The 26,800-nt window shown below is 39.4% G+C and overlaps 1 protein-coding gene across 1 annotated transcript; it reads right to left on the reverse strand.

The window, feature by feature from the left end:
• Positions 1–4,371: 4,371 nt before the first annotated feature.
• On the reverse strand, positions 4,372–26,583 carry tmprss2.14.S (transmembrane serine protease 2 gene 14 S homeolog). The gene is made up of 13 exons (XM_018248922.2): positions 26,204–26,583; positions 25,390–25,476; positions 23,038–23,163; positions 21,946–22,059; positions 21,706–21,835; positions 20,069–20,173; positions 18,972–19,015; positions 17,403–17,577; positions 16,353–16,525; positions 9,202–9,297; positions 7,452–7,594; positions 5,484–5,636; positions 4,372–4,635 (listed from the first exon to the last, which is right to left on the reverse strand). Exons 1-13 carry the CDS (start codon positions 26,379–26,381, stop codon positions 4,624–4,626), a joined length of 1,536 nt encoding a protein of 511 aa, XP_018104411.2. The 5' UTR covers positions 26,382–26,583; the 3' UTR covers positions 4,372–4,623.
• Between the last annotated feature and the right edge of the window lie 217 nt (positions 26,584–26,800).

Below are 26,800 nucleotides of genomic sequence, written 5' to 3' on the forward strand. Positions count from 1 at the left end.
TAACGCGCGCAGTGTACTGAACGCTACCTTTTACGCTAGACTTCCTTCGGCACCTTGCGAAGCGCAATAGAGTAGATAGGGATTGCTTAAAAAAAAGGCCAACTTTTTTCTAAGTCCCAAAAAACGCTGGCGTTTTTTCTATATTATGAGTGATAGGCTGAAAAAGATCGAAAAATTTTTTGGGGCTCCCCTCCTTCCCCCCTACATTTCCTAACTCATGGCAACTTAAATATACAGTGGGCACATGTGTAGGGGCAAAAAAAAATTTTATTTGATGTTTTGAAGGTTTCCCAGGCATTTGTAGTGATTCTACCTATTCCTCCATTGAAATTTGAATTTGGCGCCGTATGCAAATTAACCATCGCTAGCGTAACTTCGCTTCACTTAGCGAATCAACGCTAGCGTAACTTCGCAACCTTACGCTACCCCTGTGCGCAACTTCGGATTTTAGTGAATTTGCGGAGCGCTGGCGAAACTACGCCTGGCGAAGTGCGGCGAAGTTGCGCCTGCACAACTACGATTCTTAGTGAATTTGCCCCTATATTTTCATCAAGGCTAGGGGACATGTGGCGCACAAAAACATGTTAAACTGTGCCTTTTTCACACAATTCCCAACCTGTGCAGTCACTTGACCAACGCCGTAGCTTCACAGATGTGGGTGGTCCAGTGTCTACGTGAGCAGTGCAATTTGTGGTGCTTCTTGCCCTAAACATAACATCTGAGACTTTCAAGACACCCCATAGTCACATTAATATCCATTTCACCAACATCTGGATTTGCACTACAATTTATTTAAAGGGGAACTAAGATTATTTCCATTGGTCTTCATTGCAAATCAGCAATTAATGAGACGTGTCAATCAAAAGATTTGTTTTTTTTTGTTCTGTAAAAAGTTATATTTAGTAAAATAAAATAGGTTTTGGGGGAAAAGGGTTAATTTAAGGTAGTAAAGGTCACTCGGTGTCTGCTTAGGGAAATGGTTCCTGCATAAAAGAAACAAATAGAAATGGTAAACCTTTGCCACAAATTACCGTGAAATAGTAATCCCCAGAATTATATCTAAACCTGGGGCCACTGGGAATTTCTCAAGCCTGAAGCTTGGTTCCCCCTCAAGAGTCCAAAAAGCTTCTAATTTTTTCTGGTTGATCTAAAGACACTGAGCCCTTTCGATGCACTCCAAAACCTTTCCCTCCTCCTCAGGTTTTGATATTACCATCGTCCAAGTAGCCTATAGACCCAGGATCAAACCAACGGAAACCCGAACAACCTCAAGCCTACAATCCTGCAGTCTCCTCAAGAAATGATGCAGTACCATTATTTATTCTTAACAATTAATTAGTGGTTCAACTTTTGATGCCACCTAGAAATAGAATTTCTTCCAAGATAATGGGAGGGTGTGTCGGAGGGTGAATGGGTGGCGGAATAATCAAGGCTGCAAACTGATTGATGGTGGAAAGGGTGGTAATTTAAGAGGTTTCCTATACCGGTTATATGCTACGTGACATTTGTCCTTTTTTATCCTTTTTTGCCCTACACCACCTCATTATTGCAGTTGTGTACTACTCCACGCTATTACTAGCTATTACTGTTCACTACAGACTTTATGTATCAGCCTTATACTCAACCTAGGGGTTGCAATTATCGCTTAACCTAACCAAGGTTTTCTGTCTCCCTGTTCCTAACTTTGTTTTAAATGTTCTCCTGGACTAATGATTTTAATTAAGTTATTAGTAAAAGTTACGTTTTAACATTGTTCCGTGAGTTACAAGGCTCTTGGATGGGGTGGTGCTCTTGGATGGGGTGGTTTCTTTAACCCTGCACACCATCTACTGGTTTTCTCAACTGATGGGTGGTGCTCCCTTTCCTCGCTTGTGATTATCCTCAAGAAATGATCCAACGAGAAAACATACAGGCGTGAACTCAAAGGACATCGCTGTCTCACGCCAGTTCTCACAAAAAATCCTCACCTTTCCAACCATTAATCAATGGGAAGCTCTTTGCCCTGCTGTACAAAACCCTAAGCCAGCTAATGAATTCACCCGGAATGCGGTATCTTTGCAAAGCAGCCCATAGATATGTGTGATTGACTTTATCAAAGGCTTTTACTTAGTTTAGAGAAAGTATTTGCCCCATTGCCAAGCTTTGCTCCTCCCCAGTGTTTCCCTCTGGAGAGGAGACCCAGCCACCCCACACAACCTCTGTGAGAGAATCCTAGCCATATGCAGCGCTTAGTTTTTTCGAAGTCGCCCGAAGTTGCCTCACGAGGAAACTTCGGAATTCGAAAGTGATACTTATGCCATCCGCCGGCGATTCACATTCTTGTTGGCAGGAAGACATTTCGGGGAGATTAGTCGCCTGCAGTAGAGAATATTTGTCAATGGGAGACTAATCTCCCCTTCTGCCACCACCCTTAAAGAATTAGCTTATACTTATTCAGCCTCCCTGTTCTGTCCTCAGCACTTAAGACCTGGTTAAAATCCCCAGCAAAAACGATTGGGACAGAAGTGTAGAGAAACTGCTTGTCATCAGCCAATAAAGCCCTCCTCTCAGAGATAGACCGGGGCCCATAAATGTTAATGTGCCTTAGGAGTCTCTCCTCAAACTGAATATCCAGCATCATGCACTTACCCACCTGTATGTCCACCACCTTCTTTACCACAAAGTGCTTACTGCCCTTAAACAGAATGTCTATTCTCCCTCCAATCTCTGTTTGCTTCCCTGATCTCCTGTAGGGATGAAAGTCTGGTCTCCTGTAAAAAAATAATGTCTGCCTCTGTATTTCTTAGGCATTCCAAGGAGGGTCCTCCTGTTCTTAATGCTACAGACATTTATAGTGAGGAAATCTAACGACAGATCCATCTTTATGCTTTTTGTTTTTATTGATACCGGATCTGTTAGTGGCCTCTCTCTTCACCTGAACCCTTGGCCTAAAAGACACCTCTTCCCCTTTCTCCATCACCTCCCCTTCCTCCAGAGACTCCCACTGTAACTTCTGAGACTCCCCAGGAACATCTTTATTTTTCTTTTTCCTACTGACACTCTTTCTGACAAGCATTTTCCTTTTCTCCTCCTCCTCAGTCATCCTTACCAACTCCCCCAATTCCTCCTCCACCATCTCAGCCCAAGATCCCCCTTCCAACACCGAAAACCTATTCCCATTAACAAAAGTAATTTTCCCAGGTACATTCTTTGCCTTAGATGTCATTTTCCCACAGGTTTCCACTCATCCAACCGACTACACTTTGCAGGGGCACGTTTATCTCTTTGTACCACCCAATCCCTTCTGAATGGGAACAGCAGCTTCCCCCAGCACTCTGCACACACTCTGCATTCAATACAGAGGGAACATCTTCAGAAAGTTATTTGCTCCTCTATGTTTTGTCAGGACTTTATGTTGCACCAGGACTCTGGGCAGTCTCTATAAGCATGACCTTCCCCCAAGCACAGATTGTATCTGTTCTTATTCACACACTCCTTTCTGGGGTGCCCAATCTCCCCACACAGCACACTTCTGTACAGTACATTTCCCCATAAAACGGGATTTTGAGCCACATTTAAATCTCAACTTTGGCTGCCCAATATAATAGCACAAGTGCCCAATATAATACAAGTGCTGCTGAACATACCCCTGGGAATTCAGTTTTACCTTGGCCTTATACCCCCCCCCCCCTTTAGCAACTAGTAACTTTCTTCATTCTCACAGATGCAACATTCCCCACCCTCCTGCATCTCCTCAAATCTTAATATTATCTTAGAGTTCTTTCCATGGCTCAATATAGTCCAAAATGTCTTTCACTTACAGGTCAGTCTCCTCCAACTCCTTGTTTAGAAAAGCCAACTCCCTGAAAGCCTTGGCTCTGCTTTTCCCGGTTAGCAGTTTAAGCTCCTGAATCAGAGAGTCAATACCTTTAGTCAGAGAACTCTGTTTTCCCTCCAAACATTTTAAGTCTCTAGAGCTTTAATAATCCTCTCATTCTATCACAGTCTCTGCTCCAGCTTTCCCTTTATTAGCCATTACAGTTTCTGCACCAGTAACCCAAGCACCTTGCAATGCAGTTTGTATCACAGTCCCACCATTACTGGCCATTGCAGTCTCTGCTCCCCTACTAAGGGGAAGGGGAAAACAAAGAGGGCTTGTTTACAATAGGTACTGGCAGAAATGTGCACCCCTGTATACCAGCATGGAAGGGGCAAAGTACAGGACACAAGAGGGCCTTGGAATTATCATCTGCCTCGGGGAGCTGTTTCACTGACTGCGTCTTCCAATATTGCCTTCTATTAACACATGCACCTACCACATAGAGCTGAAGTCGTTTGGCCCTTATATTGTGTAGCAAAGAGTTTATCTGTCAACAGTTTGTTTTTCAATTACTGTATTTTATTTCATATATATATATATTGAATTTGTAAATTAATTTTAAAGTATGAAACCTGAAATAAGAATGCACCATTTAAGTGTCCAAAAAAAAACAAAAACTGTCCATATGCAGTTGAAATTTTCTTGGGTATCCGCTCCTAAGAACAGTTATTAGAGAAATAAAAAAACAGAGAAGCAAATAACCATTGTGCATTATATTTTCCATTTTTCATGTTTTTTTTCTTCCACCCATGATGTTCGTTTCATCAGCTGTATATCTGCAAAAGATAAGTGCTTTCATTTAGACAAAGAAAGTGCATGTCTCGGAGTACTATCGAGAGGCTACATAATGATTTTATTGTGGCCGTACAAAGCAAAAGGGAAACTTGGATTTATTGGGTCAGATGCAATTGTTATGTACAGCGTTCCAGTGGGCCTCAATTATAAAGCTGATCAGTTCTGTAAAGCTCATAAATAGGCACAAAGGTGTGTCAGGAGAATTTGTATACGGTCTTTGTGCCACGTGTATGTTTTTTGGGGCACAAAGATAAAAAAACACTAAGTATATGGACCTGTTCTAAGCAGTTATTCAATTACCTTAAAGTTGTTTTATGGTTCTTAACGGGAAAAAACCTGATGGGCCCCAGCCAGCCCAGACCAGTTTCCCTAATCTGCTGAGCCCCCAAAAAAATTATGCGTGGTACACGCCAGCATTTGTGCATGCATGGTCCGTGCTGGCGTTCACGCATGTGCAGTGCGTGGCGGTGGGCCCAGGAAGTTCAGAAACCTGGTAGGCCCCCCTGCTCTGGTCCGACCCTGGCTGTAAGCAATATCTGATTGTTGGGAGTCACTGACCCCACATACATGCATTCAAGGCTGCCTGAAGCCAACCTCCACCCCCAGACACCAACATTGCCCACCACCCTTCAGCTTGCTGCCAGCCCCCCTCATTCAAAGCCAGTCCCCTTATCCTCTGCGCTACTTGCAGAGGCCTCAGTATGGCGGAAGTTAATGGGAACTCTGTAAATACTTTTTCCCCCTGGAGTCAAGGCCCCTTCCAGTTGCACAGCCTACCCTGCCTACTCCTAATTCCAGATCTGACTTTCTATACCAAATTTTTGGATACCTGCATCTGTGAGTATATCCATTCCAAGAAGACTGTAACATTCCCATACACTCCAGGTTTATTGGCTTTGGCACATCCATATCCCCAGCTTGTGTCACCAACAAGCCACCATAAGGAGTTAGTTTTGGTAACTAGAGGTCCACCACTGTCACCCTGAAAACAACAGATAGACAATAAGGCAGAATTGTATACCTTAATACACAAGCATTCTTTATACAGTAATTCATATAGTAAATTAACACAGTTTCACCAGATCCGTGAACTTTGTATTTAACTGAAATTAGGACCAATGGGAAATTGGAGGATAGTTTTAGCTAGGTGTGAGAATTCTAGGTTCTTCTAAATAAGGCATTCAGAGTTTGATCACAGTAGTAAACCGAGTTAACTTACCAATGTTCATGGGGGGTTCCAGGTGCTCATGCCCCAGACCTTCAGCTTTGGAAGGTGATAGACACACTTATTCTTGTGACTGCAGGCTGACACAAACTGGACTTCACTACAATAATGCTGTTAAAAAGTAATTTATTTAAGAAAAATATATTTCAATATGTGGCCTTATATGTTTCATGCCTTGTGGGCACTTGGTTATAGGCTAAAGATCTTCTGAACATACATTCATATGTTCAGAAGTTCTTTAGTCGAAGTGCCCACAAGGCATGAAATGTGTAAGACCACATATTGAGAAGTTTTTTTCTTAAACAAATAACTTTTTAACAGCATCAATTATTGGAGTGAAGTCCAGTTTGTGCCAGCCTGAAATCATAGTGAGAATTCTAGGTTTCGGTGGAGGAGGAGCTTATGGATTTATATATGAAATTTGTATAATGCTGGTGTTTCACTGGAGAAAAAGGAAAGGACATGAGGAGAAAGGAGATATCCCAGCGATGCAAGGGCTATTTAGGGTATATTTAGTTATACTCCCTATACCGAGAAAGAGAAAACAATGAAAGTAATAGCAGCTTGAGTTCCCCTTACATTTTGGTGTATAGGGAGACCGTAAAGCTTCCAACTCCAGTTGTAGGAACAAAGAACATGGAGCCAGATTTACACAGGTCAGTTGGGATTCTCATTGGAGGGCTGCTTTAAATTTTGTCGCAACCACTAGCTGTGTGGAACTAGGAAACATTTTTCTTGAAAAATATTGCTTTAAGAGGACAACCCTGATGTTGCTGGACTATAGCTTTCAGCATGCCTTAAAGGGCATGTAAAGTCTAAAATAGAATAACACTGTATTTTGTATACTAAATATAAACATGAACTTACTGCACCACAAGTCTACAAATCACCTACAATCAAACAAATTATTGATGCTTTCAAAGTTGGCTACAGGGGGTCACCATCTTGTAACTTTGTTAAACAAGACTAAGACTGTGCACATGCTCAGTGTGGTCTGGGCTGCTTAGGGATCGTCATAAACAAAGCAGCTTGAGTTCTGCATGGCTGGGAAGTAAGGCGGGGGCTCCGCCTGCTGTTCATAAGTATGATTGTTTCCCTGCTCAGCAGTTAGGGACCGTCTGACAATTCCTATCCATAGCAGTAAATAAAGGGAGAATTTCACTGCATACAGTCAGGTTTCTTATAAAAATGGTACACATTTTTTTAATTAAAGTATATTGGAGATAGGTTTCTTTTTCATTGAAGAAAGTAAAAATTGGATTTTATTTTTTTGCCTTTACATGCCCTTTAACCCTGGTAATACGTTAAAGAATGCTGAGCATGGAATAAGTGCAAACAATGTGCACTCTGCTTGCTCTGTATAAGCTTGGTATGAAGGCGAAGCATTAAGAATGCTAAAAGAAAAGTCAGTCCATTGTATTATTAAAGACTATGTCTATATCAACTGCATTATACAGCATACTGAGCAGTTTGGACAAGTAGCAGCTGTGGTTATGCTTTCAAGCTTTTCGAGGATCTTTGTGGTTTTATATTTCTCAATCAAAGACCTGAACTAACCATCGCTGACCTTACCTGGCAAGTGTCTGTTCCGCCATTGAGATAACCAGCGCACATCATAGCAGAAGTGATGGCGCCACCATAAACAGCCGCTTGGTTACATGTTGTGGAAGAGATAAGAGGCACTGAAGCTGCCATTAGAGAATAGGAAATACTGCCTGCGGTACAAAAGGAGAAGATAGACTTAATATCATAGCAGCATTTAATACATTTAAATGGAATGAGATTGTGGATGATTGGTACTTGTGTGGTAGATAATTAGATTACCAGTGAAAAGATAACTTCCTCTTCTTCCCCTTGCATAATGGACTATTACTAACAAAACAGTCACAACAAAGGGTGGAGTGGGTGTATACTGGTAATCTAATATCTACCTTGCAAGGATAAAATATTGAGTAGCAACAATTTCCCTGTTTGCCTTGTTTATCTTAATAAATAACACCATGGCCAACAATGTGCAGACAGTATATTCAACACGTTGATTGTTGATTGAACTCAAGCTGAGCAAGGAGGTATACTGCCCCTTTAATTTACAAATTCAGTGTTGCAGCAGCTTTATGATAGGGAGCATTTAAACTGTCCCTTGTAGTTACATATCTATGTGATCTTGGTTAATCCATAACCTGGGGGTCTGTGATGCTGCACAAGCTCAGTGTTTTCTGTTAACTATATGTATAAAAATGTCATAAAATGTAGAGCTTTAATAGTTCAGTTTTGTAAGGCTCAATCCAGACACAAAACCTGAATTTTAGAAGTTTAGGCTTAATAGTTAACAAATGAAACCATCTGGTGTAATATATGTGGATGTCACCTAGTGAACATTACAGTGATGGTGGCCTGTAAGCCCCATATGGTCCCTCTGCAGGCTTTATGGGATATACAGGTCTCCAGTTGTCCATCACTGCCTACTCGAAAGCCTTTGTCCACAGATATTACATTTTGATAAATATTATATACTGTAACAGACATAAAATAATGTGTGGTCTTTTTAAATAGTCAGGCAGGGTCATGAATGTATGGCCCATCACTGACATATGGGGGTAAATTCACTAAGATTCGTAGTTGCGCCAGGCGTAACTTCGCCACACTTCGCCACACTTCGCCAGGCGTAGTTTCGCCAGCGCTCCGCAAATTCACTAAAATCCGAAGTTGCGCTCAGAGGTAGCATAAGGTTGCGAAGTTGCACTAGCGTTCATTCGCTAAGAGAAGTTACGCTAGCGATGGTTAATTTGCATACGGCGACAAATTCAAATTTCAATGGAGGAATACGTACAATCACTACAAATGCCTGGGAAACCTTCAAAACATCAAATAATTTTTTTTTTTTCCCTACACATGTGCCCCCTGTATAGTTAAGTTGCCATGAGTTAGGAAATGTAGGGGGGAAGGAGGGGAGCCCCAAAAAATGTTTCGATCTTTTTCAGCCTATCACCCATAATATAGAAAAAACGCCAGCGTTTTTTGGGACTTAGAAAAAATGTGAACTTTTTTTGAAGCAATCCCTATCTATTGCGTTTCGCCTGGTCTGAGGTGGCGAAGGAAGTCTGGCGTAAAAGGTAGCGTTCAGAACAATGCGCACGTTAGTGAATTTGCGTAGTTACGTCCGTTGCGCAAATTCGCCAGGCGTAAGGGTGTGAAGTAACACTAGCGAATTTACGCCAGCGTTCGTTAGTGAATTTGCGAAGTAACGAAAATGACCAGCGAATTGACGCTAGCGTTAGGCGCTTCGGCGCATAGTGAATTTGCCCCGTGGTCTTTGACTTACCTCCATCTGATGTAGTTCCCCATCCGGATATCCAACATGGTTGTCCCTCTGCCCATGCCATCCCAACATTAGGTAAGCATACAGGTCTGAGATTAGCTGGATTACAAAACAACAACAAAAACAGTGCTGGATATGTGAAATGTTTTTGAATCACCATCAAATTAGATAACAATATAAAAATATAAAAAAATCAACATTTTCCTAAACCTAATGAACAGTGTTTGAATTATTTCCTCTACTTTTTATATTGGTTCTCCATGACCCCTTTAAGTGATACTTTATCCTTTGACAGACACTTATAATTAAGTAACAAAACAAATTCTAAGACAATAATCAAGATATTGACAGTTTTTTTTAATTATTTTTTTTTCTATTGAAGCCTGTGTGCTCTAAATTACCCAAGTGCAAAAAAAGTGTTAAAATGTGCAAGAGGGTGCAACGACTTAAAAGTCTTAAAGAGACTAATTCTGTTAAAAACTCCTGGGTCACCCAACCAAAAGGTACAGATTATCCAGAGTTTCTTCTTGTCTGCCTTTGTTTGAAGACTAGCGCAGATAGCCAAAAGGAATGCAGGAGGCACGGGTCTTCAGATGCAAGGCTAACGGGTCTCTTTCTCCTTCCCCCTCAAGCCAAAAGGCAATAAGGGGTCAGCAACACAAGTTGTCCTCCAAAGAGCACCTGATGTCTAATGAATCCACTGTGAACCAGGTTCAGATCAGAGTGTAAATCCTCTCCCCTCTAGATCGGTTTGTAACCCAGGGGTTAAAGCACGTGATCCAAAAAATGCAAAAGTTAAAAAGTGCGGATGACTCCAGAGGAGTAAAATATAAATAAATACATAAAATTATTAGAAAGAGTGGTTGTGTGCAGCCCCCTATTGGCCGGATTATACAAATTCCTACACCACCGGACCAAATGGCAAATGTGAATAAGCAAGTGCCATGTGTGTGAAGTGCCAGTGCTTTACAGTAATCCACCAGTGTTCTTCTGGACCCAAGGTTTGCATGGCCTGTAGTGCATTCTCACGCTCCATCTGATGCAAGCCAAGCTCTTCTCTGCTTTCCTAGTGAAGGGGCCCAAATCATAATCCCCTTAGCCGATAAGAACAGACACTACACTTGATCTTAGTCAAAAGGACAAGAAGCTATAATTGATGTAACAAATATAATTATTCTGGATGCCTTGAGAAAAGAGGTTCAGAAATGACATTATTATTATTATTATTTTATGTATTCTTTTTTATTGAACAAAATAACACCAAGTTACATCTTTGTTACATATGCATTAATACCATATTAATATACATATTGAACTCCTTATTCTACACAAAATGGTCCAAATTCCATCTTTTCATGATCAGGGACTTACTAAATCCGCTCACTCATGAGATCCTACCACTCGAAACGATCCAGGAAAAGCTTCCACAGGCAACCATCAGACACTTTGAATACTTCCAAATTCGACATTTTCTAGGACCCTACATCACTTATGCCAAAATGAACCGTCCCACGGCTTTTGAACTATTAGCAGCAACTGGTTTACCACAGAAAGGCCTCATCACTAGAATTTATCAGCTACTCTCCCTCCCTTCGTGTCCTGCACAACAGAGACATAAGTCAATGAATAAATGGGATCAGGCTTTACCACAACCAATAACGGCTGACGATTGGTCCCTTATCTGGGACAATGCCAGGCGAATGGTTTCTTGCGTCCGTCAGAAGGAGAGAATGTTTAATATTTGAACCTTTTGGTACAACACCCCGGACCGATTGCACAGACTGTTTCCGAAACATCCACCCACTTGCTGGAGAAACCATGGGGCCCGAGGCACGCTTCAACATATTTTTTGTGACTGCCCTCAAATACAACAGCTCTGGAAAGAGCAGTGCCGATCCTTACCTAAGGGCCGCCTGAGGCAGCTCCTGCAATGCCGCCCCCCTCGCCGACTTACCTGTCAGAAGGGGAGGCAGGAACACTAATGCGGAGAGCGCAATTGCGCTCTCTCGCATTAGTAAAGCCGAATTTCCGGTTTAAAAACCGGAAATTCTTCTCTTAAGGGTGCAGGAGCGGCTTTTTGCCTCATTTTCGCCTCATTGGCGGCGTGCCCCTGGGAAAGAGGTCGGTTCTGGAAATGAGAGCGGCTCTTATAAGCCAGATAATCGCTCGCCCAGTCCCATTGGATCCGTTCATTCTCCTGCTTGGTAAGCCTTTCCCCAAATTACGCACATGTGGTCAGGGTCTGGTAAACCAGATCTTAACAGCTACACGCCTGGCAATCGCCTCCAAATGGAAGGACCCAACACCACCGGAGAGTAAATAGCAATAGAACATTTGAGTCAAATATTGATTATATGCAAAACAGAATGGACTATTATCTCAAGGTCTGGTCGATGTGGGAATTAAGGGGTTTTGCCTCATAGAAGTCAGCTGATATCTGGAGAAATCTCTTCAATAGCATGCTCTAAAGCCCACGACCCTCCGGGCATAGCCCCAGCTCTACCAACTCACATGTGCTTAGCCTCATTGCTCTTCCTGCCCCTCATATATATAAAAGTCTAAAGCCAAAACTGTGCCAGTCAGCACTATATCGATTAACCATTAAATCTACTACAGAACAGAATACTTCTATTTGTATTTGTATTCAGGTTTAATTAGATGGTACTTTTGCAATGTATTCCTTCCAGGGTAACCAAGTGGCTAAGTAATTCCAATATTTATTATTTATGGAAGCAGTCAGTTCTTCCATTAAACAGATATCATATATCATTTGAAACCATTTCCCTTTACTTGGAGTTATTTTTTGTCTCCACAACACGGGGATTTATGCCTTAGCTGCTATAAGGAGTTGTAATAACAGGTCTTTCTTAGTAAAGTTCTCAAGTTCAAATTCATGGAATAGGAGAATAGCTGGAGAATCAGTTTTACTCCTATAATTGCAGAACATATGTCAAACACTTCTTTTCAATATGATTTTAATAAAGGGCAAGTAAGCCATAAATGTTCTAATGTACCAGGTAATAATACAAGGTTACCGCGCTTGCACACCCTGGCTCTCCAGAAAACGAATACCCGGTGGTCGGTGAAGGAGGCCTCGGCTTGACAAAGGGGTTTACCCCGAAACGTTGCACCTTCGCAAAATAAACTCAGCAAGGGCTTGTAACTGCTTGAATTGAACCTGAGTGCCAGTGAAATTCTTCCTACTAGTGTACCAGGTTCCTGGTCGCATCTCCAATATAAGTCATTATTTATTAATCCCATCTTTTTTAATACTATTGGCGTTCTATACCATCTGGACAGTAATTTATAGGTATTGGTATATTTATATATCTTCACCCACTCTTCGTCACTTAATCTAATGTTCAATTCTCTCTCCCACATTTTGTTATATGTTGGGCGATCAGGATACTTATTATCAATAATTACTTTATAAATTCGAGAAAGAGAAAGTTTTATTCCCCCTTCCATTGTACACAGTTGTTCAAATTATGTAGGAGCTGTTTTGTTTATTTTTCAAAACCCTCGCTAACAGTCGTCCCGTTTTGTAACCATGTTCAATTTATTTTTGGCGGACTTTAGACAGAATATTTTTAGTTTGTGTATTCAGTTATTGGTGGAGTTCTAGTCTGGAGTGAGTTGATTTAATACAAATTGCAATTGGTCTGATTTATACAAAGATTCCAACTCTTGAACCGTAGCCAGCAATTTTTGTACTTGTTCCTGCCTGATTTTTTTCAACCTGGAGCCATGTTTAATTAAAATTCCCCTAGCTAGACATTTTAGAGCCTGCCATTTCGATTTACATGAGGCTGGGTCAGTTTTTATAGCATTTTTATAAGTGGTTAAAGAGTCCTGTAGTTCTTTAAAACAGTCTTTATCATCCAATAAGAGTCATTTAATTTCCATCTCCAAGGGGCTCTAAGATAATTTGGCAAATTGATTATTACCTGAACTGCTGCATGATCTGACCAAATTATATTTTGCAATGTTGCTGTCTTGATCCAATTAACGTTTTGTTGCGATGTTAAAATATAATCAATTCTACAGTAAGTTTGTCTTGCATGGGAGTAATTTCAATTTCATGGAAACATCTCCATGTTTCCAAGAGCCTGAGTCTAATAAGTGTCTTTTTCACTTTATTTATAGCTGAAAAGGGTATTACTGAGGTACCTGTAGAGGTATCAATAGTGGGATTAAGGGTCATATTTAGATCACCCCCTATAATCGTGAGTACTTCCATAAAAGATTCAATTTCTTTTAATATATTAATCAGATTGTTCGCTTGATTCTGGTTTGGTAAGTATATACCGGTACTTCCCAGAGTGCAGTTCGATCTCCCTTCGCTATCTCTCAAAATTTCTTGAGGTTGGAAATCAAGATGTCTATGAATACCTATGGTGACTCCTTTAGTTTTGGAATCTTTATTATTACTATAAAAACTTTGCGAATAATTACGGTACGATTTATGTATCTCATTATCCCCTTTTAGGTGTGTTTCTTGTAGCATTAAAATAGATACCTTTTGTCTATTCATTTCCCTAAACAGGTTTTTCAGGGATATAAAGTCCGTTGATATTCAACGAGATTATCTTTATATCGCCATACTTATACAGTAAGTAAAACATACTTCAACGTATAAACCTTTTGTAATCCTGCTCTATATATCCTATGGAACCCCAACACTATAACATTAATTGTTATCTCATAAGAAATTTTCCAGTTACTACCGTGTCTAGAGCAAACTATAAACTCGTAGATCATAACTTTGTTAGCTTTATAAACTTGTAAATATTGGGGTAAGATTAGCCTGTGTTTGGTTGGCTGTTGTAAGACAGGTATAACAAGTAAACCTGTCAATACCCCTGGGGGGGAGGCGTACCTTCTCACGGAGGCTTAGGTGGCCCAGTTTATCGTTACCATTTACCGGTCTGGGTAAATGAATATAATATTGGTTGCTTTAAAAATCACCAAGTGAAGAAAATTTCTGGTGGACTTATAGATTACATCCTAATAACAACAAAACATCAAAAATAAATCTTAACGTAATATGGCAAATTATCTGTCAATGAGCAAAATCTTGAGGGTGTAATAACATGGAATTGTCTCATCGTTACCAAAAAGGCAACCGCAATGCTATAGAAAATGAACTATGTCATTTGGAAAGGACAAAGGGAAGCAACTCAGTTCCTTGTCCGTTCACTCATCACGTCTTTTTCTTATTCTTCTTCTTTTTACTTTTAGGTGACTCGACTTCTGTCCATTCTTCTCGCTGTGGTAGTTCCGGAACCTTGGGAGTTAGTGTAAATTGAATCCAATCTGATAGATCAGGATCTTTCATTTATTTTATTGTCCTTAATTTCCTTGCTTTAGCAAGGATTTCCCCTTTTATGCCAAACCTAGTCAGACAACAAAAAATGTCTCTTGGTTTATCCTTGGCCGCTCCTCGAGGTTTAAGGGCTCTGTGTGCTCTCTCAATATCAATGGTGAAAGTATCTGGTTTCTCCAGTATTTGTGTGAACAGTTGGAGCACTTTAGCTTGGAGATTGTCTCCCTCTATTAACTCTGGCAGGCCTCTGATACGAAGATTATTTCTGCGCCCTTTATTATCAGTCATCAAGCTGCCTTTGTATCACTGTTATAGTTTTTATATGGTGGCTATTAGCTGCTGTTAATGCCTCCACCGTGTTCTCTATCTGCTCGTGTCTCTCCTCTACTTCAGAGACTCGTGTATGCAGTGAGGCTATGTCAGCTTTTATACTACCAATCTCTTCTTTTAGGGTAGTTTTGAATTGAAAAATCATGTCTGCTAGGTTGGACTTCGTTGGTATGGATTTTAAGTGTGCCATAGTTAGTTTCTCTGTACTTACATATTCGGTATCAAAATCCTCTATTGGGCTACATGCTCTGTGATGCGCCGCCATTTTGGATCCCTGCTGTGATCGATCGCTTTCCGAGGAGACAAAGTACTGCTTCAGTAGCCTCTGTAAGTCGCCATATTTGTTGCTTTTACCTTCCTCTCCGCTGTGCTCTTTTATTTTCCCGTGTTTGCCCATTACATCCGTCCATGCTGGTCTTTTACCGGTAACTGGCCTAGGAGCTCTGCACTCACGCGTCGGTCATGATCGGCAATAAACCATACCCCCAATGACATTATTATTATGACTCACAATTAGGTAGGCGCTGATTATCCTTATTAGTAATGGATTAGGGAAAATTTTATATGTTTAGTTATAAGGGGCTTGATATAAGATAAAAATACAATGAGGACTTTTCTTAAAAAAATAGATCTGGAGAAAGAATTGATTAGGGGCATGCTGTAGACTTAGGATCTTACTTAGAGAAGCATAACTTATTAAAGAGTTTCTTTAGAAGTGTTCTGTATCAAAACTGTCAATAGACCATTCTAAAGCTCAAGGAAGGTAAGGCATTGGTTAAATGTTGTTTTTTCTCTCTCTCTCAGTGTAGCACACATCACCTAAATCAACTCGCTTCTAAAAAGGTGGCTGTAATCTAGGGATCTCCAACCTTTTGAACCTGTGAGCAACATTCAGAAGTAAAAGGAGTTGGAGAGCAACACAAGCATGAAAAATGTTCTCGGGGTGCCAAATAAGGGCTGTGATTGGCCATTTGGAAGCCCCTATGAGGATTATCAACCTACACTGAGGCTTTGTTTGGCAGTGTGCCTGTTTTTTATAAAACCAAAACTTGTCTCTAAGCCTGGAATTCAAAAATAAGCTCCTGCTTTGAGTCCACTGGGAGCAACATCCAAGGGGTTAGAGAGAAACATGTTGCTCACGAGCTACTGGTTGGGGATCACTGCTAATCCAATGATCCCCAGCCAGTGGCTCACAAGCAACATGTTGCTCACCAACCTCTTGGATGTTATTCCCAGTGGCCTTAAAACAGCTGCTTATTTTTGAAATCCTGGGTTGGAGGGAAGTTCTGGTTGCATAAAAAATAGCTCTACTGCTAAACAGAGCCTCCTGTAGGCTACCAGTCCACATAGAGGATACCAGATAGCCAATCACATCCCTTATTTGGCACCCAGGAACATACTGCATGCTTGTGTTGCTTCCAAATATAAACCCAATAAAAAAAGTCTTGCTCATACTACTTTAGAACTGTTTAGATGACAAAAACTGACCAATACGTACTAGTAAATACCAGCGCAGTTGTAAGCTTCAGCAGAGCAACATCATAGTTTTGTGTAGTTGATGTATAGCTGGGATGCACGAGTGCTCTTCCCACCAAATTGCCAGCAGAAGAAAAGCTTTGCAGTCCCAGTGTACCAGCAAATACTTTAAAAGCAGAAGGAGTAGAAGTAGACCTAAAAATACAAGAAAATACACATATCAGCAACCCTGAGGATCTTTAATTGCATTTTGTCACCATTGCAAATAACCATGCCTTAAAAAGTGTAGCTTTCAAAGGTTTGAAGATGGATCAGTATGGGAAAATTTCTCATTTTTCCACTTTTTATCTCCTGGTGTGTGAAGCTGTGAGTCAACTGGGCTAACTCTTTGCCCCTCTTTTATGAAGATACTCCAAGTCTCAAAATGTCTGTAATACTCAGTAGCTTTCTGACTGTTTTGGTTTGATTTTATTTAGGACCCCCTTAGCATATTTTAGGGATTTATAAAAGTGTTGAAATTTTATAGCCATAGCTCAAAATATATGTAGGAATGGAATTACCCTTGCTTAAAATACCTTCTGGCATATCTAGGAGATCAGATACTCTCCACAAATCTCACTCTAACTGACCTTCTTTTAGGACCCCCAATCCACTGTTCTAGCTTCCTTCTGGGCTCAGCCCACCAGTTTAGGATCCACTTCTATATAGAAAGAATTTTTACCATGCCACTGTGGGATTTAGCATCAATATAAAAAAACAGTCATTATGATAAGGGAACCCTGTATGTAAACTTCCGTTGGCCACCTAAACTTGTAATTCCTTTGAGCTGTGTATCTGTGTGTTAATATTGTAGCACCAACTGAAGAGCATGCAATTAGAAGATTTGTAAGCGTTTACCAGTGTCCATAGTGATGCAGACACTTTGGTCCATGAATTGTAATATTCTTACTTAGTCTCTAAATGTTTATAGATAAGTCTCATTTTGTAAATGTCCTACACTTAAGACTTGCCTACATACAGACAATTAATTGTTACAATAGGAGCATTCCCCATCAACAAATGCAGAACGTACCCATATATGCAGTGAGCAGCAGTCACTATCCAGTATGGTGTAATGATGGATCCACCACACAAATAAGTACTAGTACCGACTTGCTTCATAAGAATTATTTGCCAAGGCCAATCTCCTGCGAAGGCAACTGTTCCCCCTACTATCCTGCTATCCACCTTTGTAGACAAACCACAATCTGCAATGACAGAAAATAAACTGTTAGACCAGACAATTCATTGAGACAGTACCTCTCAGTTGCGCCTGATGTGCCTAATATGTTGACCCTAGTTTTCAGTTGCCTCTACAGTGACCCTCTTTTTTGGACTGATAAAACAGAACCAGAGTACCTCCTTTAGGTTAGTTGACCTTCTGTTGTCATTCACTAATGATTTTCTGCTCAGAATAACAAAATGCCCCTCCCCCCAACTGCTTTATAAAGGGAATAATTGACATTTCCTTTTTGTCTGTATCTATATCTCCTTTATGCAGGTTAATCGAACAGTAACACCAAAACATTAAAGGGATACTGTCATGGGAAAACATGTTTTTTTTAAAAAAAAATGCATCAGTTAATAGTGCTACTCCAGCAGAATTCTGCACTGGAATCCATTTCTCAAAACAGAAAACAGATTTTTTTATATTCAATTTTGAAATCTGACATGGGGCTAGACATTTTGTCAATTTCCCTAGCTTTTTTAGCTTTGAATGTCTACCCTCATGGCTACACAACAGCTTGTTTATCTAAGCTATAGTAGTACTATCTACTACTATCTACTGTGTATCCTGTGTTTGAATGCCTGCCCCCATGGCTACACCACAGCTTGTTAATATAAACCAGTGGCGTAACTACCGGGGGAGCAGGGGGTGCAATTGGGCCAGGGCCCGCACCCCCGCAGGGCCCCCCGGCAGTCACGCTGGCTGGAGTCGGCTGCAGCACCGCACGGACGAGGGTGGGGGACGGGGCCCGGCTGCACGGCCCGCACCAGGGCCCGCCCCCACCTACTTCCGTCACTGATATAAACTATAGTAGTACTTATCTGTTATCTACTGTGTATCCTGTGCTTGAATGGCTGCCCCCATGGCTACACAGCAGCTTGTTTATATAAACTATAGTAGTACTTATCTGTTATCTACTGTGTATCCTGTGCTTGAATGGCTGCCCCCATGGCTACACAGCAGCTTGTTTATATAAACTATAGTAATACTTATCTGTTATCTACTGTGTATCCTGTGCTTGAATGGCTGCCCCATGGCTACACAGCAGCTTGTTTATATAAACTATAGTAGTACTTATCTGTTATCTACTGTGTATCCTGTGCTTGAATGGCTGCTCCCCATGGCTACACAGTAACTTGTTTATATAAACTATAGTAGTACTTATCTGTTATCTACTGTGTATCCTGTGCTTTAATGGCTGCTCCCCATGGCTACACAGCAACTTGTTTATATAAACTATAGTTGTAACACACCAGTTGTAGCAGCTGTACATTATATTGTCATTCTTTTAAAACAGTTAATTTTTTTGGTGCTACTGTTCCTTTAAGATGTTGCTACCGACCAAAACTCAAAATTTCAACTTTGATTACTTACTTATACAGCGCAATGAAACTGTATTCCCAGAGGGGCAGGTAGCACTGAAATCAAATGAATATGATTAATCAGATTTTTTAAAAAAAAATATATTCTACTCTGCAGTTTACATCATAACGCTGTAAGAACAACAAATTTGCAGAACAAAAGGATACCCAAAACGTTTTTATTTTAATTTAGTATTTTTCTAATATATATTCTATATATTCTAAGGTGATATTCTAAGGACTTTTGCAGTGTACATTCATTATTTATTTTTTTAATTCCAAGATATTAAAGGATACATGTATCCTTTAATATGAATTTAAAATGAATTAATTTTGTTACAACAGCGCCACCTGCTGGTCAGTTTCCCACCAGTCTGACCACCAAGTAGTCAAGGAAGTTGTCAGGAGAAAGAAAGAGGCTGTTCTGATGTTCTTCCGGTTAGGTAAAAAAATTAGAAACCTCAGATAACTTTTCTCACATATTTCCTAACCAGATTCATCAGGAACAGCCCCTAAGTTTGCTCATAGCCAGTACAGAGACTCCATTTTAATAAAATAATTCACATGTACAAAAATGATTTCTAGTGATGAACAAAATTTTTTGCCAAGTTTCTCCATGAAAATTCTGCCTATAGATTCTAATGGGTTGCGCAAGTTGTAGTGCATCAAAAAAAATTGTAGCCCATAGGCTTCAAGGAATTTAGACAAATTTTCACAGTTTTGCGATTTTTTGACGTGTCAGATTCGCCCATCACTAATGATTGCTTTTTTCTCTTTAATAATAAAATAGTAACTTTTACTTGATCCCAGCTAAGATATAATTTATTATTGGAAGCAAAACCAGCCTATTGAGTTTATTTAAGGTTTACATGATTTTTTTGTAGACTTAAAATATGAAGATCCAAACCCATTTATTTGTAATGATTGAGTGAAATTATTTGCTGAGTTTCATCACATAAATGACGCCCATAGTCTCCAATGGGTGAAATGGGACCTGAGCATGCTGGACCCATACCTCTACTAAAATAACTGCAGTAAGAAAAGTTTGTGCTGAAGAAGTATAAAAAAGGAAACTGGTTAGATAACTTACAATAAAGATTACATAAATACCTGTAATTAAGATTTTTGTACAGCTTGCCCATCACATTACTTGATTGGAGCATGAGATATCCATTACTTGAGGCCAACAACTGACTGCTCGTGTAGTAGGTGCTACTGTAGAGGGCAGAGCAAAGAGTGAAGTTCAGTTTTTGTTCCTGTCCCATTGTATGAAATCTATTGAATAACTTCCACAGGACTTCTGGTCTTGCTTTCTGCCTGTGACTCCCTAGTGCACCTTTCTTACCCTCAATCCAGGGTGGCATCTACACTAAAAACTTGGAAGTTCAACACCTAGGGGTTTTTATATGAATGCTAACAACTCGGAAAATTAGTGTTTTTTTTTTACTAAAAATCTGAAATTTTAGTGGAAAAAAATACTCAAATTATTCAAGTTATATTATACCCCGATGCTCTAAAAAGTCAGAATCTGAATATCCTCCATCTCAGACCTGCCGAGGTTGTATATAAGTCAATGGGAGAGGTCCCTGTCCTATTCTGAAGTTTTTGTGGTCTGCGCTGGAATTAGCCTAAAATCCGACAATTTGGGGCGTTTTGGGAAAAAGCCTAAAAATATCATACCATTTGGGAAAAACCTCAGAAAAAATCGTACAATTTTTGCTCGGTTTTATCGAGTTTTCCCCCATTAAATTGTGCTTTTTTAATAATAAATACTGTCAAATCGCGGATTCTAGTTTGGTCTAACTTTTTTTATTCTAAAAAATCAGATTTGGATAAATAACCCTGTTAACGTTACAATAACAACTACCAACTGTCTATTTTTACTTTGCCTTGTGGCAGAAGTGGCAATGAAGTACCATGAAATTTTTGGAACTTTTTGGATGACTAAAAATAACTTTGAATCCAGTTCAATGAAATTCATTAAACAGTTTGAAAAATCCCAAAGCCTTTATGGATTAATAGGATCCCACTGTTACATTGATACAATTAATAACATTGTCTGAATAACATTGCGGCAAACACAACGCTTTGGTGTTTTATATACTTCTGTCCCATAAACTATACAATTATCTGACTATGAAGATTTTCATTCATCCAGGTCATGGTATATCTAATATAAATAATTCTAAAACAACTGGACTTGCTGAGTAATTATTGAAGACATTTCACTACTCATCCGAGCAGCTTCTTCAGTTCAACTGACTGGTGTGGGAAGTTCTCAGCATATAAACTCTTCCACTAATCCAATCACAATGGCACATTGTAAGCGATTCATGTCAAGGTGGAGAAACCATCCCTGAACAGAGGCGGGGGCCTTCGACACCACCTGTCTGCTACATACAATGTTGTTCTCACATCTGTAACCCGGCAGTTTTAGAACACTTCACACATCCATTATGCAACTCAACACCTCTGTGAATTTTAGATGTCACCTCTCTGAAGAGTTACAATGTGCTATTGAGATTGGATTAGTGGAAGAGTTTATATGCCGAGAACTTCCCACACCAGTCAGTTGAACTGAAGAAGCTGCTCGGATGAGTAGTGAAACGTCTTCAATGATTACCCAGCAAGTCCAGTTGTTTTAGAATTACTCATATCAGATATACAATTATCTATGGCTATAATAGCTACAGTAATTTGGAAAGAGCAATGGGCAAGCCTGGGTATTGACTACTTAGCCTACTGACATGTTATATCCAATGTCCTGGCAGGCGGTCTTTCCAGCGATGTCACTCCATTTGTCATAGCACACCGGCAGCCATATTGCATTTTCAGGAGAATAGGCCTGCAGCTGGAAGCTTGGTCCATACAGTCGAACTGCAAGAGTAGGTTAGAGTTGAGGTTCCTAGCTAGGAAACTCTCAAGGAACCACCATCTATTCTTAACTCCTTTCGTCTCTGTCAACTTTCAACACCACAACAACTCACCGCAGTTTTTTTCATCTTCTCCACTAGGACACTCGGAAATGCCATTACACCACTGGGTATAAAGGACGCAGATGCCAGAGCTTCCACATGTCATCTGACATGCCCTTGATTCTGCTGCTGGAAGAGAAGCAAAATCATAATTCAAGTGGGTTCCACATGATGAGCAGATTAGAGAATAGTCTGTGATTTAAAGACCTGGGAAGGAGAAGCTTGGCTGGAGGAGAGATGCTACATTGTGTCAGTGGTGCATATATTTACAACAAGCAGTACATATAATAGCAAATAACAAACAAAAATGGGTTTTAATAGCAACTGAAATGTTTAACACTGATGCAAAGTGCTTATAATTATAAATTCTTTCATTATGCAAATTTTTCTGAAAGGAATTTTATGATGTACTGTAGTTTTTATTTCAAAATCACACTGTTGACAGTTCAAATAATTCCTGACACAACTGTATATTTTTTAGCTGTAATATTGGTGTGTAGGCACCATCTCAGTAGTATCAGCAAAATGGAAGAGAGTCACACGACACCATTATTGTTGCCCTTGGTGAAAAATAAAAGGGGAAGCTCCCCACCTGCAACAATAATGGTGTCGTGTGATTCTCTTCCATTTTGCTGATACTACAATGATTGACGTGTGCTGACCGTCTAGAGAGATTTGCACCATCAAGCATGAATTGGCATAGGAAAGGCGAGTGAAGTGCAAAAAATTTGTATGTTTAGGCACCATCTCAGGCCATTTTGACTGGTCAAAGAAAGAGCCAGTACTGCACTATGGAACTGCTTTCTGACAGGCTGTTGTTTCTCCTACTCAATGTAACTGATGGAGTCACAGTGGGACATGGATTTTTACTACTACGCCACCGCGTGGGTTAGAAATCATGTCTAGCCCCATGTCAGATTTTTAAATTAAATACAAAAATATATCCGTTTGCTCTTTTGAAAAATGGATTTCAGTGCAGAAGTCTGCTGGAGCAGCACTAGTAACTGATGCGTTTTGAAGAAAAAAAATGTTTTCCTGTGACATTATCCCTTTGATATTTGGCTGGCTAGCCATTTACAAAGGCTCATGATATTCACTACTTACAACAGATAGCCTCATCTTCTCTATTCGGGCAATCAGATACCCCATTACACCACTGGGAAGAAAGGACACAGGTTCCACTGGTTCCACATGCCTTTTGGCAGTTTGATCTTGGAGTTGTTATTGGAGCTGTAAATAAAGAGCCAAGCTTGAGTCACAGAAAAACTTGGAAAAACTTGTTAGTGGAATGTTGCAAATTGGAATGTTTATTGATAAAATAACTTTTTTTATGAAGGGCTGCATACTATTAAAGGATAAGTAAACCTTTAAATAAGTGAATGTAAAATTGATGAGGGGGCTATTCTAAGCACTTTTGTAATTTACATTTATTATTTATTTTACTTTTATTCCAAGATATTAATTGATACATGTACTGTTAATATGAATGGATTTTGTCACAACAGCGCCACCTGCTGGTCAGTTTCCCACCAGTCTTACCACCAAGTAGTCAAGGAAGTTGTCAGGAGAAAGAAAGAGGCTGCTCTGATGTTCGTTCAGTTAGCAAATCTTTGAGAAAGATTTTTAATTTTTTTTCTAAGCAGAAGAACATCAGAGCAGCCTTTTTCTTTCTCCTGACAACTTCCTTGACTACTTGGTGGTCAGACTGGTCAAAAAAATGACCAGCAGGTGGCGTTGTTGTAACAATGTTCATTTATATTAACGATACACATATCCCTTAATAGCTTGGAATAAAAACAAAATAAATAAATTCTGAATGCAAATTACAAAAGTGCTTCAAATAGCACCCTCGTCAATTTTACATTCACTTTTTTTTAATGTTTACTTACAACAGTGTTTTTAGCAAGTATTTTTTTTCAGGTAACGAAACATACTGTGCAACATCCTACTGAAGACATTATTAGTGAAGAAATTTGCCATGGTTAGATTCATGGTGAACTTTTGAGTTTTACCACGGCAAAATTTTTCACGAAACCATGTCAAAAATATGCTTCAGAGGTTGTTTCTCCGCGTGTCAAAAATTTTGTGCCGCAAAAAAGTCATGGGACAAGAAAAAAATGCTGCAGCAAGAAAACACCCATTAACCTTTAATACATATGGACAAAAAAGTTGCCTTAAAGGGATACTGTCATGGGAGAAAAACATTTTTTTCAAAGTAAATCAGTTAATAGTGCTGCTCCAGCAAAATTCTGCACTGAAATCCATTTCTCAAAAGAGCAAATTTTTAATATTCAATTTTGAAATCTGACATGGGGCTATACATTTTGTCAATTTCCCAGCTGCCCCTGGTCATGTGACTTGTGCCTGCACTTTAGGAGAGAAATGCTTTCTGGCAGGCTGCTGTTTTTCCTTCTCAATGTAACTGAATGTGTCTCAGTGGGACATGGGTTTTTACTATTGAGTGCTGTTCTTAGATCTACCAGGCAGCTGTTATCTTGTATTAGGGAACTGTTATCTGGTTACCTTCCCATTGTTCTTTTGTTTGGCTGCTGGAGGGGGGAAAGGGAGGGGGTGATATCACTCCAACTTGCAGTACAGCAGTAAAGAGTGATTGAAGTTTATCAGAGCACAAGTCACATGACTTGGGGCAGCTGGGAAATTGACAATATGTCTAGCCCCATGTCAGATTTCAAAATTGAATATAAAAAAATCTGTTTGCTCTTTTGAGAAATGGATTTCAGTGCAGAATTCTGCTGGAGCAGCACTATTAACTGGTTCATTTTGAAAAAAATGTTTTTTCCCTTTAAGAAAAAACTCCCATTGACAATGTATTTGGGCAAAAAAAGTCGCCTTAAGGAAAAACGGCCATTGACTTTAATGCATTTGGAGCAAAAAAACATCAATGCGTTTTGTGAACTTTTAGCCACTACGTACTTATTTTTTAAATTTATTAAAGAATTTATAGGTATTGCGGACTGTCTGAAGCTTTTATTACACAATAAAATATGTTTAAAATAAGTGTGAACATTTTTTGAATTTATGAAAAAATCAAGTAATTTTTCCTTGAAAATTTTCAGGTTTTCAAAAGCATTTTATCACTTTTCCCCTGGACTTTTTTTTTTTTTTGCCTAATATTTCCTGTCAACATAATATTCTTTTTCCAGTATTCTTTAAAAAGTCATCAGAAATAGTTTCAGATCAAAATCAGTGTTGCTATAATGGCTGTCTACAGGAAAATCGGAACCGTATCCTGTGTTATAAAAACAGATGAAAATAACAGAAAACTGCCTGAATAACCTTGGTTTTTGTTTCTATCAACAACAGGAAAAAAGAAATTTAGAAAACAATATTTCTGAATTTTAGTTAATCGGTCGTATAGAATATCACAACAACCCAGAAATGTTATTTTGCACATTTTCATTTCAAGTGATTTTTTTTTTTTTTTGGTATTCTTACCATAAATTGAATACAGCACGGCAATGATGATGGCTGCTGCTATGAGCACGCAAACACTGGAGACAATACAAACAATTTTTTTTCTTCCTTGAAGAGACAATAGTCAGATTTAGTAGAGTGAGATATATTGATAAGAATCAGACTAGAAACCAGAATAATCCCTTCAATTTAAGGGGGTTATTTATTAAAGTCTGTATGCCAAAAACTAGAAAAATTCAAGTTGTTTTTACTATAAAATCTAAATTTTATTGGAAAAAATTAAATTTTTCAAGATTTATTATACCCCAAGGATGGAAAAAGTCTGAATCTGAAAATCTGGCATCTCAGACCTACTCGGGTTGTATATAAGTCAATGGGAGAGGTCCCTATACTATTTGGAAGTTTATGTGGTCTGCGCTGGAATCAGCCCAAAAATCCGAATGTTTCTGTTTTTTCTGGAAAAAGCCTGAAAGAATCAAGCGATTGGGGAAAAAACTCGAATTTCCGCTTAATTTTTTCATGTTTGTCCCTGATCCGATTAAATCGTGCTTTTTTAATAATAAATAAGGTCCAATCGTGGATTCTAGTTTGGTCAGACGTTTTTTATTAAAGTACTCCGAAAAATTCGGATTTTGATAAATAAGGCCTTGAGATTTAGTAGAGTGACATGATAAGAACCCAACTAATAATCAACCAAAATAATCCCTTCAGTTTAAATGTTAAATTGTCAAATTGAAAGCACATTTTTGTTGAACTTTATTTACAGAGCGATAACCATCATAGGTCTTAATTTGGCTCATATTTCTTTTGTTTCCCTTATGTAAGAGTCACTTACTTGCCGTACACCATGTGCCAGCTTCTTTTTTTGCTTCTGGGGGTATAGAACCTATTAAATATACTTGTTGATTGAACTGTGGGTCTGATGTGTCAGTTGACATGGGAATGGATCCATACACATTGGGTTCTGTTGAGTTCTGTTGCACATGAAGATGAGAAAAGACAAAATGGATCATCAGAATAGGACATTACACTATTGGAAGGGGAGAGGGTGCCAAATGCAAAAAAACACCCCAATACCTGTTACCTTTTCTTTATGACAGATCCCCCGAGCACCCAAAGGGCAAACTTGCGAAATTTATAGACCCACATTTTCTAAGCATGTAAGCACTGCCATTGTGGACCCCTTTGCTGCTAGCCCTTCATAAATGGGCACATATTTATATCCATTACAAATAATGAACAGTGAGTTTAAGTGTAGACTCTACTACACTTATAGAGGAGAGGTATTAACCTTTGCATTGAGTTACTTGTGTTGGATTTGTAATAAATTGGGTTCTGACTATTTTTTAATTTCATAAAATCTATTTATTTTTCTACTTTTTCATTTTGGGCCAAATACAGACCCAACACAATTATTGGGCTTACATTGAAC

The sequence above is a fragment of the Xenopus laevis genome, chromosome 2S, assembly GCF_017654675.1.
Source record: "Xenopus laevis strain J_2021 chromosome 2S, Xenopus_laevis_v10.1, whole genome shotgun sequence".
Classification (NCBI taxonomy): Eukaryota; Metazoa; Chordata; class Amphibia; order Anura; family Pipidae; genus Xenopus; species Xenopus laevis.